The sequence below is a fragment of the Vigna radiata genome, chromosome 9 (assembly GCF_000741045.1).
Source record: "Vigna radiata var. radiata cultivar VC1973A chromosome 9, Vradiata_ver6, whole genome shotgun sequence".
NCBI lineage: Eukaryota > Viridiplantae > Streptophyta > Magnoliopsida > Fabales > Fabaceae > Vigna > Vigna radiata.
In genome coordinates this window covers 5,896,376-5,915,939 of record NC_028359.1, presented here as the reverse complement: position 1 = coordinate 5,915,939, position 19,564 = coordinate 5,896,376, and the positions used below count along the sequence as shown (strand labels likewise).

Genomic DNA, 19,564 nt, shown 5'->3' with positions numbered 1-19,564 from the left:
GTTTTACATGCTCCTTGAAGAATTTCAGTGAAGTGAGGGTGAAAGCACCGTCAAATGAGAGCAAGTACCATGAGAATGATTTGTGAGAGCAGAGGTTACTTTTTTTTGTATACACAATGAGTGAAGAAAGTATTTTATTTTTTAGGGTTTCATAAATAAAATAATAAATTAAAAAAAAATTAGGTAGGTGGGTTGGTGGGCCAACCCGACTCACCACGGATTCAACCCGCTTGAGCCGGGTCTAAATGAGCCGGGTTGAAATCTGACCCGCATATAAGTGGGTTGTATTTTTCAAACCCAACCCGGCCCGAACCCGTGACGGGCCGAGTTGGCTCGCGGGTTGTGACCCATTTTGACGGCTCTAGATTATTTGTAAAAGCAAACATTTAGATTATCTTATATAGTTGACAATAGAGTCGTCAAAATAGGTCATGATTCGTGAGTCAATTCGGCTTACCACGAATTCGGGCTGGTTGGGTTTAAAAAAATTGATTTTTTTTATGTGGATCAGATTTCAACTCGACTCATTTAAACCCAGCTCATGTGAGTTGAACCCATAGTTGGCCGGGTTGACGGTCAACCCACCTACCTAATTTTATTCTTTTAATTTATTATTTTATTTATGAAACCCTAACAAATAAAATACTCTCTTCACTCACTGTGTATACTAAAAAAGTAACTTATGCTCTCACAAATCACTCTCACAGAACTTGTTCTCATTTACGGTGCTGTGACTCTAACTTCTTTACTAAAATTGTTCAAGGAGCAATTTTTTTGTATGTTTTATGTGTTTGTTTTTGGATGATATTTGGATTATATTGTACTTTTTGTTATTATTTTGAATTGTCTTTAGTTTAACCTCGTTTTTTGGGAGTGAAATTTGTTTAAATTTGAATATAGAAAGTTTGTAATTTTTTTTATTTAAAAAAATTGTAATTAAATGGACTAGTGAGCCAACCCGCTACCCACCAACCCATGGTGGCTTGAGCCGGGTTCAAATTTTTCTGGCTCACTAATAAATGAGTCGGATTGGGTTGATTCACTAAGTGACCAACCTATGGTGGGTCGTGCCGGGTTGAGTTGGGTTACTCGTCTTGACAGCTGTAGTTGATGGTTTAGTACTCATTATTTATAATCAATTATTTGTAAAATTGTGTAAAATTCAAAATTTTGTAACTTGATACAACCAATTACAAATTTAAGATAATTGATTATTATATTCATCAATTACAAACTTCAGATATGCCGTCAAAATTATGTATCAATAGTTTCAAAACATATTCACAAATATATTTATCAATCGAGAAGTGAGTTTTCTTTCTCGAGGTCTAAACATGCATTACCCATGAGATACTCAAAATATAATTTGGCATTTGTATAGTATGACATCTGGTAGAACCAATGCGTTAATATAGCGGAATGATTAAAGATATTGATAAAACTGTTTATATTTTATTGGACTTGTATCAGATTAGATCAATGAGATGACTTATAAATATAAAGTCAGAGCCAAAAGCGAGGTACCTTCCATTCACGCTTTACTCACACTCAACAACTAATATTCACTAAACATTCAATCAAGAGCTAACGCAAGCGATCGAGTGGTCCAGACGAAAAGAAGATAATCGAAAAACCCGATTCAAGCATCGAAAAACGATAAAGCAATGTCAAGAAAGATTAGTCTCCCGATCCCACAAAATATATACGAAAACAACATTCTTAGAAAACAACAAGAAATATTATTCAAACTTAAATATTTTAGAAAATCATAGGATTTACAACATGAATAGTTCATCTTTGAATACAACCGTGAATCAATGATGTTCAATAAATTCATCAAACTATAACAAATTCTCCTTTTGGTTAAGAGAGGTCTATTGGTATCATATTCACAATAATAAACTACACTCCAATTATAAGTGGGGTTTTCCTACTGGTTAAGAGAGTTCCATTTACATCACAATTTATAAGGATAAGGCTATATTTCAACCATGACATTGATCTCATAACAATAATAATGAGCAATATTTCAAATTTTATATATTTTGTAATAACTTTTATGAAACCAAACCGAGCAATATTGTTTCTAACGTAATCAAATTTCATATACCAATGAAAAAAATTAATTTAGTTGCAATTTTAAAATAATACTACCAAACATTAATTAGCCTATATTATTAACGGATTTTCAACTTTTCTTATTATTTATTAATACAAAAATACTTTAATGTAACAAATAATAAAAATACATATAAAATTTATAGAAATTATATATATCTCTTATTAAAATACCAATAATTGTTTTAATATATTTTTATTATGTTAAATTTATTTTTTCTCAGGACTAGACTCATCTATGGACTTTGGTTGGGAGTTTCAAATAGTAACATAAGGGTTGGAATAGTATGACTCTATTCTTAGGCCACGAAAAGCCTACAAACTAATGAATGAAAGATTGTCTGTCACTTTCAGGTACATTCTCAACTGCTGTAACTATCTTCAACCATGGCTACCAATTCCATTTTCTCATCTTCCTTTCGATTAGTCACTACCACAATCCCTCTCTCCCTCTTCCCCAAAACCCCAGCTTTCCTTCCTTCTCTGAGAAAAACTCTCTTCTCTAAATCCATCACCTTCCAGAGACTTCCATCATCATCACCACCGCCGCCGCTGCCATCATCATCCAATTCCCTTCAACCCATCGAAGACCTTCCCCCGAAGCTCCAAGAAATCGTCCACCTTTTCCAATCCGTCCGCGAACCAAAGGCCAAATACGAACAGCTCCTCTTCTATGGCAAAAACCTCAAACCCCTCGAGCCCCACTTCAAAACCAACGACAACAAGGTCCAAGGTTGCGTCTCCCAGGTCTGGGTCCGAGCCTACCTCGACCCCAACCGCGACGTCATCTACGAAGCCGACTCCGACTCCGGCCTCACCAAAGGCCTCGCCGCGTTGCTCGTTCACGGCCTCTCGGGTCGACCCGTTAGTGAAATCATTCGGGTCACGCCGGATTTTGTCACGCTGTTGGGGTTGCAGCAGAGCCTGACCCCCTCGAGGAACAACGGGTTTTTGAACATGCTTAAATTGATGCAGAGAAAGGCGTTCATGCTGTACGTGGAAGCTGAAAGGGGTGGTGAGTTCACTGAGTTGAAGTCACCCGAGTCGAATTCTGATAGCATTGTTGAAAATCCTTCAAAGGGTGGAGAAAGTTCTGAACTTGGTGAGGGTGATGTTGGTTTGGATTCTGAGGGTGGTGTGGAATTGGGAGGGAGGGGGAAGAGGATAAGGGAGAAGTTGCAGAAGGAGCTTGAGCCTGTTGAGTTGGACGTTGAGGATGTGTCTTATCAGCATGCGGGGCATGCTGGGGTTAGAGGGAGTGATGGAGAAACGCATTTCAATGTTAAAGTTGTGTCTAGGGAGTTCGAAGGGAAGAGTTTGGTTAAGAGGCATAGGCTTATTTATGGCCTTCTGCAAGGGGAGTTGGAAACTGGATTGCATGCCCTGTCTATCGAGGCGAAGACGCCGGCTGAAGCTGAAGGATGAGAGTTCATTAGGCTGCAAGAGAGGTCAAGGTTTTATGAGTTTTGTTTGTTGAACCATAATGGTGCTCGGTGTTGGTTAGAAGGGTAAATTCTATTTGTTGGAAACCTACGCTCATGAATGCAATAGAATGGATTTAGATTTGTTGAAGTTGACGCTTTCACTCCAATAATGTAGGAATTGTCGTTTAAAAACAGATGTAATGAATTGCAATCATGAACATGTTTTCTCATTATTGTTACATAGTACGAATAATAGTATAATGCATTGCTGTTAAGCCGTGTGCTGCTCATTCATGGTCAGACTCTGTTGGATGTTGTCTTCAGAGTTTAGATTGTCCAGCCATTCTTTTCATCAGTTTTTAAACAGACGCCAGGATATCTGATTAAGTTACCTGATTGCACGTGTGTTTTTAATTTTTATAATTTCCTTTGATTTTTGGGCTTGAACTTTCGTACTTGAAAACTTCTTGGATGATATATAAATTGAAGGTCACATTTTACATTTACATGTCAGCACTCTCACACACTATTGATACAAAGCTATTGCCTAAGTTCTATAATCTTTTTCTTGCTTAAGCTTTTGATGTTGCGACTATAGTATACTTTCGCCTCATTCATTGAATGACAACCCTCTTTTCATGCTAACTTTGTAGGTTATTGTGAACAAGTCCCGTGTTGTTACCTAAATTTCTCTGCTAACGGAGGATTTAACTAAGGTTCCCCAGATATCAGAAGATGTAAAGGCCATGGTCAGATCAGATGCAAAGGTTTTATTGGAAAGATTTTCGCTACTGTTTCTTGTCCTGTTGGAAAGTCATATGCAGAATTGACTCTGGGATTCAACCTTCAAACATATGGTACCTCACTCATTTGAATCCCTGGATTTAACCATATTATGGTTGTTTCATACTTGATGAATCCTTTTTGTTCATAAAATGGTTTTGGAAAACTTATTCTTAAATGAAAATAAATTTTAAGAAATTGACGTACAAGCACAGTGATACACCTGTAGGAAGTACTATATGAAGATGTTATAATTATCATTTTAAGTTTCCTTTGCTTCATTTTATTTGCATTTATTTTGATTGGATTTCCAATTTTTTCTACCTTTATTTTAACCATTCAAGGAATATTCAAATGATGTCTCACTGCACCTAAATGAAGAAGTTATGCAGCCTTTATCTTACTGCATAAAGTCTAGAAGAACTAGTGATATACATATGTATATTACAAATCATGGCACAACTTCATTCATTCAAGTATAGTGATGCATAACCAACAGATAAAGTCACACACACACACATACATATGTATATTACAATAATTACATGAACTCAAATTCTGTAGCTGCTGTTGTGTTTAGGTTGCTGAAGACTAATATATAGTTTCTACCTCCATGGTAGTGGTGGTGCTACCAAGTGAATGGCTGTCAGAATTGGAAACCAAAGTGATCAAAAAGTCAAATAGATCAGTGGCTATAACTGCAGAGGTCAAGTCCTCTTTGTGCAGAGTCCTCCTTTTGCCTTGGATGGCCATGATCCAGGACCTTCTAGTAAGTTCCTCAATGAAGAGCTCACAAGCCTTGGAGAAGATAATTGGAGCCTCCCCTGATATCATTTTAACATCATCCCCTGACTTCTTCATGATCTTCTTGATCCTTGCCAAGGGCAGAGAGTGGGGTCCTGTCCTTCCTGATACCCCTCCACACAGTAACCCTGAATATGCACCAGCTTGTCTCATATCTGTTCTACTTCTGAGTTAATTTCAGCTTCAATGCTCTCTGATATTACTCTTAATTGTAGCTTCAGTGTTATATATACACCATTTTCATTTGAATCTTTCATAGTAAAACTCCAATAACATGGCCGGCCAAGCCTGCTTTTAGCTCACAAATTGGAATTTTAATAAATAATTATGATGAATTCTTAATTAGACTCTTTGACTGCAAGACTTTTATTATATTTATATATTTGTTGCTTGTGTCAAGAAACATTAGGGATCATGAAGTATAAAAAGTTTATGACTTGGTAAAGCATTATCAATAATGACAGGGATTTACTTTAGCAAAGTATTTAGCAGTTTGAAAGGATTGGTCAATAAAAGAAACATATTAGGCTCAAATTAAACTTTTGGAGTCACAATCTACAGCAACCAGTTCTGTAAAATTGCATGCTTTTGGATATTTCAAACGTTCGGCATTCAACCAGTGCTATATGAAATTAGTATACACCAAGCAACTTTATAACACATGAAAGTTCATTTTATATTCAGTAGCATAATAACTTATAAACAGGCCTTGGGTGAAAAATGAAACATTAAACAAAATAATTGGAACTTTATAATGTTATAAAGTTTTTGATATTGTATTAAACTTTTTATATTTCCATATTAGGTACCAAGTAGTCGAATGTTAACTTTTAATGGAGGGAATGAGACTAATGAAAACTGAAACAGTTTGAATAAATTTTTCATCATGCACTCAAAAAGGATAGCGAAGTGTCATATTATATCAGTATTTAACACAGTAGGCAAAATTAAAGTTGTTTTGTGGAAAAACAATTAAACTAATTTTGTCTAAAGAAATTTTACTGACTAAAGTTTTTATTTTTTCAAACTTAAGAAGCCAATTATTTTAATTGATATGTAAAAGTGTACACTGTAAATTTTAAAATATGATAAGAAAAATCCGAATGAATAAATCTGAGAATAGTAGGTAAAAGCATTTTTTTTTTATAGAATTTCTATTAGAAGAAACATAAAAACAACCAAACACTTTCAGAATTTCAAAATCAAGAAAATATTCATCCTTTTATCATATTTGACTTGAAAAATGAAATTTTAATTTTTCTTTATTCTCTTAATGTGTTCATTGCCTTCCTCTAAAAAAATCTTTTACCTTCCTCTAAAAACACGTTCATTACCTATATAGTTTTTTTTCTTCCTTTAAAAATTAGACAAAATCCGTAAAACTTACATAACAAAATAATTCAAGACAATTTTTTTTAATCATTTTCAAATCTTAATTTAATATCATCATATTTTGCATTTTGCTGTAAGAGATCCACATAGTTTTTATTAAATATTATCTTTTAAAAATGCTCATTAAATGCACCTTTTTCATTAAAAATCTAATTTAAAATACCATAGAATATATCCCCTAAATTTTTGTCCCACTTAATACTGTTTACATGACTTTCTTTATTTTATTTTAAATTACAGTAAACAATTAATAAATTGAAAACTCTCATTTATTGAATACTTATATCTAAATTTTTAAAAAATCATACTTATGCTTGATTCTTTTTTAATTTTGTAAATACTAATAAAATGAAAGATTGTCCATACATTATACAGATTAAAATATTAGTGATAAAAAATGTTAATCATAAAAATAAAAGCTTAAACATTTTTCTTCAAATTTTCTAAAAAATAGGATTTAATTTTTTTTACCCTCTCGAATTTTCAGTGTCCAAATTGCGTGAGCTACCCATCCAGTGATGCTGTGAGAAAAATTATTATTATTTTTCTTTGAATTTATTTATTTATTTATTAATTTATTGGGTTGTTGTCTTTCTTTACAAGGAAAGTAAAAGAAGATTCTGTTAGCTCCCAAAGGAAATTGATACGGGGCGAAAGTAAGACCTCGTTTATGGCAGTCTCTGCTAATTTATTTTCACTCTTTTTTCTGCTTACAAATACTCTATGCTTAGGGTTTATCAATTAATTCTATTACTCTGAATTGTTTATATCAAATTTTAGTTCAATCTAATTATGTTGTGATTTCATTCTGATAATTGTTCTCAAATTCGCAGATTGACTCATTACTGTATTTGATTGATATTGTTCCATACAATGCCATCGCTGTTTACTTTCAAATGTTGAGTTGTTAGTTTGTTCAACAATGGCAGCTGTTAGGGCTTCCTCTGTAAGACGTATAGGAATCACAATCAATGTTTCTTTCAGTACGGAATTAGTTCAGCACCGTCACTATCACCATAGTGTGTGTGTGAACCTTGCAAGGTTGCCGAGTGATCTACCTAGTCATCCTTATTACAAAAGAGAGTTACAGTCTGCTAAGAATCAGTTTAGTAACTTGGCTTCTGAATCCTTTGGAAGTAGACACCAATTTGGTACTAGAGCTAATGTATCGTTTAATCCTAGATTCTCTAGCTATTGTTTCCGGAGTGCCCTTCCTTTTGCTTCTGCGAGCCACGTGTTGAATCGCCGATTTTATTCGTCGACGGTGGGTGGTGATAAAGGAAGTAGAGATGCTGGTACAGAAGTCTCTGCTGGTTCTGGTGCGAGTGACATGAATACCACTGGTGATTCTGTTGCTGGGGGTGATTGGGCTGAGAGGATTAGAGATGTTTGGAAGCGTGTGGGAGAGTCAGCATCATATGCTGGGGAAAAGGTTAAAGCAACATCCGATGATCTCACTCCATATGCTCAGCAGTTGCTTGATTCACACCCATATTTGGGCAAGGTGGTTATTCCGGTTGGTGGTACTTTGACTGCTACGCTAATAGCTTGGTTCTTGATGCCTGTGATTTTGAGGAAATTTCACAGATATGCAATGCAAGGTCCCGTTTCTCTATTGCCAGGAAGCATGTCTGGAGATCCAGTTCCTTACGAGAAAAGCTTCTGGGGTGCTATGGAGGATCCTGTGCGATATTTAGTTACCTTCATCGCATTCTCACAAATGTTAGTGGGTTGTATGTATACACTCAGTCATTTTTTAAATGAATCATTTTTTTTACTGTATTTATGGTTATATGACAGCTAACTCTGATTTCCAGTGGTGTAATGGTAGCTCCAACAACTATAACAGCAGAATATCTTGCACCAGTTTGGAGGGGTGCAGTCATAGTTTCATTTGTATGGTTTTTGCATAGATGGAAAACAAATGTTTTTGCACGGACATTGTCCAGTCAAAGTTTACTTGGACTTGATAGGGACAAAGTGCTCGCTCTTGACAAAATTTCATCAATTGGTCTATTTGTGATTGGTATAATGGCTTTTGCTGAGGCTTGTGGTGTGGCCGTGCAATCTATTGTTACTGTTGGTGGTATAGGAGGTAAGTATTAAATGAAATTAAGCCTGACGAATTTAATTTTAGATTCTTAATATTTATTTAGCCCAATCTATGTTATCCCTATGTGTTTGTTTTTCATTAAAATTGAGTGTTGCTTGAAGCCGAAAAGTCTTGTTGATTAGATTTTGGAAAACAAAAGTTCCTTATAAGCGTAGAATTTGGTCGGAAGATGACAACCATTAGCACTGTAGAATTGTTGTATTATTATCTGGTGTGGCAAGCTTCAGTTTGCTTATATAAAAGGGTCAAGTATGACCAAAGTAATTTGAATTAGTTTATAAAAGGTTCAAGTATGACAAAAATAATTTGTATTGGGCTGAAGGAATTGATTAGGCTTCTATTAATGGTGCTTTTTGTTCGCAAAACAACTCAAAGGGAGAGTACGCACAGCATAAGTTGTTTTTATAAAAATACTCTGTACAACTAGGTCGTTCTAATTTTGACCTCTAAAGTTAGGGGAGTCCACTTTAGAAAATAAAGTACAGTTATAGCTTTTAATTTGCTAATCAACAGTTGTGATACTAACAAGATTCAAAGCTTGCTATACATATGCTTGATTTTGTTACATTTCTCAACTGTTGATTCATATTTTTTCAATCAACAGTTGACTTTAGAGGAGTTGCATTCTATTTTTAGAATTGTAAAACAATGAAGAAAGTCAGCAGTAGGTAAATGAAAGAAATAGAATGCACATATAGTATTTCTTTTGTTCCGTTTAGAAGAACCATCAACTATCCAGTTGATAAATGTTTTATCATGTTGCTGACTTGCTCCCCATTCCTTGACAAGTTTCACTCATTTGTTTCCAATAAAACAGAGAATAGAAGACGTCATGTTTCTTTCTTTCTTATGCAGGAGTGGCTACTGCTTTTGCTGCCAAGGACATTCTTGGCAACGTGTTTAGCGGTTTATCTATGCAGTTTTCTAAGCCTTTTTCAGTTGGAGATACAATAAAAGTATGTTGATTTAGTAGGTGAACATTAATGTTTGGTCCTTTTATGGTATAATTTATTATCTGAACTATGGTCTTTCACTTGAATGCCCTCTCTACGGTTAACTTTTAAGGTGAGGAGTTATAATTAGTTTTTTACTTCATGCACATTATTAAGTTAGATAGTCCTTCATTATTGGTGCTTTTTTCAAATGGTCCAATGCGTAGTGCATATATAGATGTAGTTAGTACGTCCAGCTTTAGGATTAGGATTGAAAGGAAACATTGGAGGGACCAAAATAAAAAGAAAAAATTTAGATGAGTGTTTTGGAGAAAAAATACCATGAGTTTGGATTGATTAACATACTTATCATGAATTTTTTTGTAACTGCAAAGAGCATTTCACAAAATTCGGAAATCTTGAAGTGTTCATGCATCAATGGACGTCTTCCCCTGGTTGAGTTTCATGTTTCTTATGTGTCTGAGAAATTGTAAAAATTGCAGGCAGGCTCGATAGAGGGTCAAGTGGTGGAAATGGGTCTTACTACTACATCTTTGCTGAGTTCAGAGAAGTTTCCTGTCATTGTTCCAAACTCATTTTTTTCTAGCCAGGTGGATCTCTATGCTCACTTCTGCTTAAGCAATACAGAGAAATGGAGCCCATAATTTAAGATTAGTGAAGTCTACTCTATTGTTTCTTTCTTTCTCTAAAATGCATCTATGTAAATGACTTTACGAAAGAGAAAATATGTTCTGAACACTTACACATTACAAGTTTATCTTTGGCACTACATCATGCTAAGTTATGCAACTAGTTGGAAAATTTTTGTTTGTAGTTTGACTTTCCAAGCACTAGTTTGAGCAATATATATATATATATATATATATATATATATATATATATATATATATATATATATATATATATATATATATATATATATATTTCTCTTGTCTTTCATCTTATACTTCTGTTTAAGCCGACCATTTTGCTCCTTGGTTTGTTTTAGTTAGTTTTTTTTCATAATCTGTTGCAAGAGAAAAAATAAATACGAATATATTATCAAGGAAGACGAAAATGCTGACATGTGCCTGTGTTTCAAACCATGCTTTTTTTTCTTCTTATCTTGAACATGATTTTTCTTTTATTTCATTATTCTTTTGGTCAAATAATTTTGTAATGCATTGCTATCATACCATGTGCTGCTCCTTCATGGTACACTGTTGAATATTGTCTTTAGAGTTTAGATTTGTCAAGCCATTCTTTTCGTCAGTTTTTAGACTGAAGCCAAAATATTTGATTAAATTACTTGATTGCACCTGTGTTTTTAATTTTTATACTTCCCTTTGATTTTTGAGCTTGAATTTCTGTAATTGAAAACTTCTCTGGAGGATATATAAATTGATGTTCACACTTCACGTTTACATGTTTGCACTCTCACACACTATTGATACGAAGCTGTACCTTAATTCTATGAGCATGTGTCGTGCTTAAGCTTTTGATGTTGTGACTATGATATACTTTATTTTCCTCATTCATTGAATGACAACCCTCTTTCATGCTAACTTTGTAGGTTATTGTGAATAAGTCCCGTGCTGAATATCGTGCCATTATTAGCAAAATTCCTCTGCACACTGAGGATATAAGTAAGATTCCCCAGATATCAGATGATGTAAAAAGCATGCTCAGGTCAAATGCAAAGGTTTTCTTAGGGAAAGATGTTCCCTACTGTTTCTTATCCCGTATAGAAAGTTCATATGCAGAATTGACTCTTGGATACAACCTCAAACATATGGTACCTCACCCATTTGAATCTCTGAATTTAACAATATTATGTTTTTTTTTTCATAGTTGATTAATCCTTTTTGTTCATAATTTGGAAAACTTATTCTTAAATGAAAATACATTTTAAGAAATTGACGTGCAAGCACAATGAAACACCTATAGGAATACTATATGGAGGTGCTACAATTATCTTTTAACTTCCCTTTGCTTCATTTTGTGTTGCATTTATTTTGACTGGATTTCCACTTGTTCTACATTTGTTTTTACCATTCAAGGAATATTTAAATGATATCTCACTGCAGCTAACTTTTGAACACCATACTTAGAGGTAGTACCCTGTAAGTAGGAATAATGGTCTGGCCAACTGTCCAAGGAAACTGATTTTCTGATGGGTTTCTAAAATAGATACAGGAGGATCTGTTACTTGCAATCTTCAGAGTTACTTGTGATTCCAAGTTGATTACTGATTACTGATTATCTTGTGTCTTCTACAGCGCAGAGATGAACTATACTCTGCAGAACAAGAAATTCTGCTTCTGGCAGTTCAGATCATTAAAAATCATGGGGTTGCTCTCGGGAGCACATGGCAAGAAATGCCTTCTAAATGATGTGCTATGCAAGTAGACAGTTTTGGAAGAAGTGGTTGCAAGACATTGTGAGCTTTAGCTTTTACTAATGCAATGCTTACAAGGAATTTGTCGTTCATTCACACTAAAGCAGTTTTACAATACTATAGTTTCCCCTGTGCAGTTGGTTCATTTGCCTTCAGGTTTTAATTTTGATTTACTAATGTGATTTTTCTCGTTGAGTGAATTGTGGCACTATGTTTTTACTTAAAAGTTATTTTTTTAATATACACCTTCATTATTATACTTCGGTGAAATAAATTACTCCAATATCATGGCTAAATTTAAAAATGCAATTTCAATTTTTATTATCAATATAATTAATCACAATCAAATAACGTGCATGTGAGAAAAATAGTTTTTGAACATAACTAAAAGGTTCGATGTTGTATCCATGAGGTATTTGAATATTTGCTTATGGTACAATTAAAAGGCTTAACAACCATACACACCATTTAAAGCAGAAAGAAACCAAAAACTGCATGAAGACAATTATATTTTTATCTCATGCTTTAACCTTCTAGATATAAGCACCATGTCTTTTATTATTCATTTTAAGGAATGTAGAGATATATAAACCATTTGAAAAAGACTGAACTATGGCATGTGGAATTGGACTTATGGAATATAACCACTAGTGGATTTTGTCTCGTCTGAATCAGAGATCCAGTTAGCATCACTGTACCCTTCTAGTACAGCGGGAAATCCACTATATCTCATAAGCCTAGCAAGTGCATTCCAATGTTCCTGATTTGGACATTGAGTGTACCTACTCAGTCTACCTACTGCATAAGCAATATCAGGTCTAGAAAAACTCATTAAGTGTAGTAAGCTCCCAATTATCTGGGCATACTGAGGCTGAGATAATGATTCTCCTCTATTTTTCATTAAATTAGAATTAGCATCATAAGGAGTACTCACTGGTTTTAAGTCATAAAACCCAAACTTCTTAAGAAGTTTCTCAATGTATTGTTCTTGAGATAGTAATATATTATCTCCCTTCCTTATGATTCTAATACCTAAAATCACATTGGTTTCACCCATGTCTTTCATTTCAAATTTTGATCCTAGAAGTAATTTAGTTCTAGCGACAATCTCATTGCATGTACCAAATATTAACATGTCATCCACATACAAGCATATAATGACACTATCACCATTTTCAGATTTAGAGTACACACATTTATCAGCATCATTAGACGAAAAACCATCACATAACAATACATTATCTAGTTTTTCATGTCATTGTTTTGGTGCTTGTTTCAACCCATACAAAGATTTTAAAAGTTTACATACCTTATTCTCTTGACCAGGTATAACACACCCTTCAGGTTGAGTCATATAAATTTCCTCCTCTAAATCACCATTTAGAAAGGCAGTTTTAACATCCATCTAATGTATCACTAGTTTATGGATAGCTGCTAAAGCTAATAACACTCAAATAGAGGAAATCTTAGTCACAGGAGCAAAAGTATCAAAGTAATCTATGTTGGGTTTCTGAGTAAAACCTTTTGCTATTAATCTTACCTTATATTTTTCTATGGATCCATCAGGGTGATATTTTTTCTTAAAGATCCATTTACAACCTATGGGTTTTGCTCCTTTAGGCAAATCTACTAAAGTCCAAGTATTGTTTTTCCAAATTGATTCAATTTCAGTCTTAATGGCCTTATCCTAATGTTTTGCATCAGGAGCACTAGTAGATTCTACAAAGCTAGTTGGATCACTATCAACAAGATAAAAGTCATCTCCAAAGGAAGTTTCCTTTCTCTGTCTTTTACTTCTTCTCAAATCCTCATTCAAGGTATCACTATTAATATTATCATTATCATCAACAGGTTGAGACATCTCACTAACCTTTAAGGAAAATACATGTTCAAAAAACTCAGCATTTTTCGTCTCCATTATAGAATTTCTCTCAAGTATGTTACTTTTAACAACTAGAAACCTATAGGCAACACTATGTTCAGCATAACCTAAGAACATGCAATCAGCGGTTTTAGAGCCTATTTTCCTTTTCTTAGGATCGGGTAACATCACCTTAGCTAGCACTACAAGAAAAATCTTCATTATCTATAGTCGAAATTCGTATATAAGACTCAAAATCCGTATATAAAATTTGATTATATACGGATTACATACGGCCAAAAATTCGTATATAAAACTGTCGTAGATAAATTATATACGGATTTATCTGTATATAATTTATATACGGAAAATCCGTATATAAAATTTGTATATAATTAAAAAAATACATACGGAAAAATCCGTATGTAACTTTATTGTTTTATAAAAAAAATATATTATCCTAATTATCTATTCCTTTTATGACCATAAACTAACATGATCCAATAACTTGCACATGTCAGATTCACATATCACATATTTAATCATTCCTTATATTACATAGTAAATCCAAAAAAATGACTATAATAACTATATATACTATTAATGTGCCAACACATCCTTTTGGAAAAGGAAAAACAATAACAAATGAAAAGCACCATAAATATTTTGTATACGTTAAATAACACACTATCTTCAAACTGAACTCTAGGAACTGCACCACATATACTGAAGTAGCATTTGGTCTCTCCAAACCTGTCCATTTAAGACAAAAAACCATTAAATATACAATAATAGCTTTAGCCACCATAAAGGATCCATGAACAACAAATCCTTATGTCATATTCTTCAAATTGCATGTTAATGAAAATAATAACATGTAGTAAATATATATGATGTAAAGCCAAATATTATCTCAACAGTTGAGTAAAAGTGAAATCAGAAAACAACAGTAGATAACAAAGTTTATATCATGTAAATTATTTTCTAAATTAGTATCAAGTAAGTTATTTTCTAACTTAGTCTGGATCTCTAAAACTACTCCACAGAATCAGACTTTGGGAAGTGGTGCGTGTGTTAGATCATCTTTCACTTAAGCACATTCCAGACATGCACTTATTATAACTTAAGAGAAAGAAAAGTGCATTTGCACTGGACACAGATTTTTTTATATTTTATACTGATTTAAATGTAATTGACTATTAATATGAATATTAAAATACTAGTTTTAAGATTTTTAGTTCGGTTTGGAATGATTAAATTTTTTGTTTTTGATCCCAGGGCTGCACAAGAATGGAATTCAAACTAATTTAGGAATCTGTTTCAGCCAAAATATAAAGGGCTTTTAGCACGAGTGAGGTCAAATCCTAAACTCTCCCAATGACAAAATAATAGAATCATAGGCTATTAATCTGGTAATTGCAATATAATCAAGGTTCCCTGACAGTTTTTTTAAACAACTTGTCTTTCTTATTTGCTACTGCATGGAATTGATACATCTGACTTTTTAACCTTAATAATCAGAAAGAAGTATCACACATTCATCCAATCTATTCAAATTATTACCAAACTAACTAGCAATTAAACAAATATGGTGAAAAAGTAGTGCAAGGGAAGCAGAAAGTAGAGAAATTTATATAAAAGAGCCATAGACATTTCTGACCTCTTAGATTGAATCCTTTTGGCGGAACATAAACCAACTTGAGAACATGTTATCAGGTTTCACCTATAGAACAAGACCAAACTCATTTAGGTCCAAAGAGTGAAAATGCAAATCAAAAAAATATCACAATAAGTGTTTTATGAAGAATATATGGCAAAACAGGTTAATGAAAAATGCATTACTCTAGCAGCAGTAAAATCAGAACGTGAANAGTAATGGAAAGTATTCAACATTTTGCATGACTCCTAGTACTTAGATCGTACCAATGATAGCAATGGGGTGGGGACATCCAATGAAGACCACAAGACAAAACTCAAAGAAATACACTTTTGTTCCTCAGATGCAGATCCTATTTTTACAANGGCAACAAAAGTAGAAACCCACCTCACAAGGAAGGAAGGAAGGCTCGAGTATAATCACCCTTATAGAGATAGCCATATTTTTCTAAAAGACCTAAAAAATCATGATACATCTTGGATTTGAATACCTTCAGTGCTAGATAACAAGCCCCATGGAATAACACTTTTAAATTGAAATTAGTAAACATTTAATGAGGTTATGCACATGGATGGAGTTATTGAAGTCATTTTTGAGGATATGCCATGACTTGTAAATTTATTAAAAACAATAATAGATAAAAGTGGGAGCAATGGAATACCAAGAAAAATGGAATGAGATGATGATTGATAAAGAAAATTNGTTTGTAGAAGTGATCTAGCTTTAAAATATATTTATAGTCCTAAGCACCTTAGCCTAAAAAAGAAAGCACGAATATAAAACAATGTAGAAGTTGATGTAGTAGCATGAAAAAAAGAACATTAATAGTTTGCAGTTCACATTACCATGTTTTTCAAAAGAGAACCATCTGCAGATAGAAACTGGTGGCCATTTGTTTCCTTTAGACCATCATAGGCATGCCACCACTGTGAAATGACCATTTGAAACATGGTTTCATTCAAGGAGAATCTATAAAATTCCAACCTTCAGATTAGTCAATAATTCTTCATGTAACAGATCATGAATTCTTAAAAATTTGCATTTAATACCTCTAATAAAGGGGGCAATGTTAAGTATTATAACTTGAAAGAGGTTAAGAGGAGAGATATGAAATCTGCATTAAAATGTGAACAAATATAACTATATTAACTCCTTGGAATAAGTAACATATTCTATTTTGGTTGACAACCCCAACTTATGCTAAAGCCCTCCTCTGCCACTTTGAAAAGATTGGATTATGTCAAGAATAAACAATGCTAAAGTAAAAATATTGTACAAGAAAATATATAAGGATCCTATACTTGAATGAATAAATAAAATATGTGTCTAGAATGGTAAAATATCTAAGTCTAAAGGCAGACTAATATCAATCATGACTAATATCCCATACAATAAATATATATGCTCTGCATCCACACCAGCTGATAACTGAAATCTTTCAAAAATGTCACCTAGCTTTTTAATTACTATGGGTATGATCTCTTCCAAAATAATGAGCAACCTGCAAACAATTAACATGATTAACAACACCATGTAAATTTAAATTGATGCAACTAGACTCAAAGGCTAAATGGCCTCTCACCAAATAACCAGATTTTAGTTTATAGCAGAAAAAAGTTGTTTCCAATTTGTTTCATATGCCTATTTTTCCATTTTGTACAGAAAATCTTAAAAAAGAGGCACTACTCTTGTTATCTGAAAACATATCTAGAATGAAAACAGAAAACAAAGAAATTGTCTCCAGTTTGCAAAACAAATTTAAGAGGTGACAAAAATAATAAAACTATATGGATTGGAATTTTACGTATATTTATTTCAATTTATGATTTCAAAATTTTGATCGAATACCGAAGTGATTCCTTAGAAAAATGATTTACAAGGAAAACTATGTAAGTCATGAGAATTGAGTTATTTGATTTCTCTAATACGTCATATGAACATGTAAGATCAATTTCATGACCTATATCATATGTCGTTATATGTTGCTCAAAATTAGGATGAGGGCTAGTTCATACGTACTAAATATCATTCTTCAACTTTTGAAGAGTGGATTATGACTTGTTCAAAAATCTGGAACTAATTTATAATTCCCCCAAATAACGCACCAAGCACTTCGTGAACTTACTGAACAAGAAAAACAAATAATATCAATACACAGAAGAATCAAACAGGTAGATAAGAAACTAGAAAAGTTAAACTTTGACAAAAAAAAATTAACATCTAAAATAAAGTTTGCAACAGGCGAGCCAACTATCAGGCCTACCTTTTTCTCAAGTATACAACAAAAGATGAACAAAATAGCTCTTGCATTGCAGGTTTTTCTTGTAGTTGAAAAATTAGAATTTAAGCTAATATGTCATAAAGCAATTTGAATTTCAAAACACCAATCTTTTAACTTAATCTGAGAGAATAGAATACTTTGAGTAGCAATAACAATGAGGCGGTTCATCTGGAAAAAATAATGNATAATTGATGGCCATTTAAAAATGTACATCCTATTTGAATATTAGGTAAATGTTGCAACTAGAAACTCGTAAGACATTGAACACTGCAATCAAACTAAATAACTTTATTTACTTTTCAGGTTTATGCTCATTAGTTTTACTTTAATGCATAATGAAATGTCAAAGCACCTTGGAGATTAGCCTCATGGATCTTCTGGACAGCTTCATACCAGTATTCTTCATGCTTCGTAAAACTCTTGTCGTACCATTTGAAACTAGAATCTTAGTCTCTACTTTTTCTCCTTTTGCCGAGCTCCATTTTAGAATCTGGATCATCACAATCTAGGCTAGATTTCTTAGGTGGATCACCAAATTGGGAGCATCTGAAACTGCTGTACAAATATACTCAAATCAGTAGTAGAATAAAAGCACTTTAAAAACACTGAAAAACATAAGAACATTAATTACTCTGAACTCTCCCTTCGACCAACAATCCTGCCACCCTCCTGTAAACAAAAGAATGTTTTAGCACACTTAAAGTAAATGATTAACTAAAAAGAAACAAGACAAATAATATATGTACAAGAGACCAACATTCCATAAGATAGATTGCAATGGATCACAAAATCTTTAGGTTGTCGATACTTAAATTATCAACGTTCTTTTCTTACGTAAAAGATAACCTAACATCTCCAACACATCACAGAACTAAGTGATAAAAAATTTGGAAAGCTCAACACGCAGATACGCAAAAATCAAAACAGAGAACAAATTGATGAGCAAACGCAACACAATAATGAGACGAATTCGATATCGAGAGCGAAACAGAGAATGAACGGAAGAAAATGTTAGAAAACCCTAAATGAACGAATAAAAAATTGGGGAAAAACTCTAAAATGAAGGACGAATCCTAATCTGAACTGAAGGAACCCTAAAAATGGGGAGAAACTCAATGTGAACCGATTAATCGGTTCAAACGCAAGATTGATCGGTACAAAAGTGTTTAATCGATGCAAATGGAGGTTTAATCGGTGGAAATCGAAGAACAAACGGTAAAAAGGGTTTTAATAGGAAGAAAAGTAGTTTTAACCGGTTAAAAATGAAGGAAAAGTGAAGAGCAGGACGAAACCCTAGGAGTCGAAGGTGGTTATGTATATCAAAGTTAAAATAGAAAGAAGAAATGGAGATTTGAGAGGATGAAGAGATTCTGTGATGAACAAACCTGTGGATCATTGAAGAAAGTGTAGATGTCGAGAGAAAATGGTGAAGACGCGAGCATTGAATCAAAGTGAAATGTGGTTGAACGAGAGGCATGGCTGAAAATGCACGAATGAAGAAGTTGTGAGGTAGCTACTTTTGTCTTAGGTTTAGGCTGAAAAATTTTAATTTTTTTTATTATTTATTTTAATATCCGTATATAATATCTGTATGTAACAAGATCCTTATATACGGATTAGGATCCGTATATAATAATTCGTATGTAAATGTGATTTTTCTTGTAGTGTAGGCACCCCCACACTCTTAGATATTTAAGGTTAGGTTGGTAACCTTTCACAACTCATAAGGAGTTTTACCGATTTTCTTATGGGGTATTCTATTTTGTAAAAAACACGCAGTAAGCAAGGCTTTTCCCCAAAG

At 33.3% G+C, this 19,564-nt stretch overlaps 3 protein-coding genes across 9 annotated transcripts; 2 read left to right on the top strand and 1 right to left on the bottom strand.

Moving 5' to 3' along the window:
- The first annotated feature begins 2,411 nt into the window (after positions 1-2,411).
- LOC106772924 (sufE-like protein 1, chloroplastic/mitochondrial) lies at positions 2,412-5,435 on the top strand. Of its 4 annotated transcripts, none has more exons than XM_022786094.1 (3): positions 2,412-3,566; positions 4,196-4,399; positions 4,906-5,435. In XM_022786094.1, the coding sequence occupies exon 1, from the start codon at positions 2,506-2,508 to the stop codon at positions 3,541-3,543; it is 1,038 nt and encodes a 345-aa protein (XP_022641815.1). In that variant the 5' UTR covers positions 2,412-2,505; the 3' UTR covers positions 3,544-3,566; positions 4,196-4,399; positions 4,906-5,435. The 4 variants fall into 4 exon arrangements, with proteins under 4 accessions (XP_022641815.1, XP_022641812.1, XP_022641814.1 ...); XM_022786091.1 differs by having other exon boundaries at positions 2,413-3,626; XM_022786093.1 differs by having other exon boundaries at positions 2,413-3,626; positions 4,890-5,435.
- On the bottom strand, positions 4,906-5,282 carry LOC106772926 (nuclear transcription factor Y subunit C-1-like). The gene has a single exon (XM_014659564.2). The coding sequence runs from the start codon at positions 5,280-5,282 to the stop codon at positions 4,917-4,919; it is 366 nt and encodes a 121-aa protein (XP_014515050.1). The 3' UTR covers positions 4,906-4,916.
- Positions 5,436-7,113: 1,678 nt separating the features above from the next.
- Positions 7,114-12,223, top strand: LOC106774303 (mechanosensitive ion channel protein 1, mitochondrial). 4 transcript variants are annotated; one of them, XM_022786087.1, is made up of 8 exons: positions 7,114-7,177; positions 7,355-7,625; positions 7,704-8,243; positions 8,339-8,616; positions 9,490-9,590; positions 10,070-10,177; positions 11,140-11,361; positions 11,846-12,223. In XM_022786087.1, exons 2-8 carry the CDS (start codon positions 7,444-7,446, stop codon positions 11,957-11,959), a joined length of 1,545 nt encoding a protein of 514 aa, XP_022641808.1. In that variant the 5' UTR covers positions 7,114-7,177; positions 7,355-7,443; the 3' UTR covers positions 11,960-12,223. The 4 variants fall into 4 exon arrangements, with proteins under 4 accessions (XP_022641808.1, XP_014516738.1, XP_014516736.1 ...); XM_014661252.2 differs by having other exon boundaries at positions 7,355-8,243; positions 11,851-12,223; XM_014661250.2 differs by having other exon boundaries at positions 7,355-8,243.
- Positions 12,224-19,564: the final 7,341 nt, after the last annotated feature.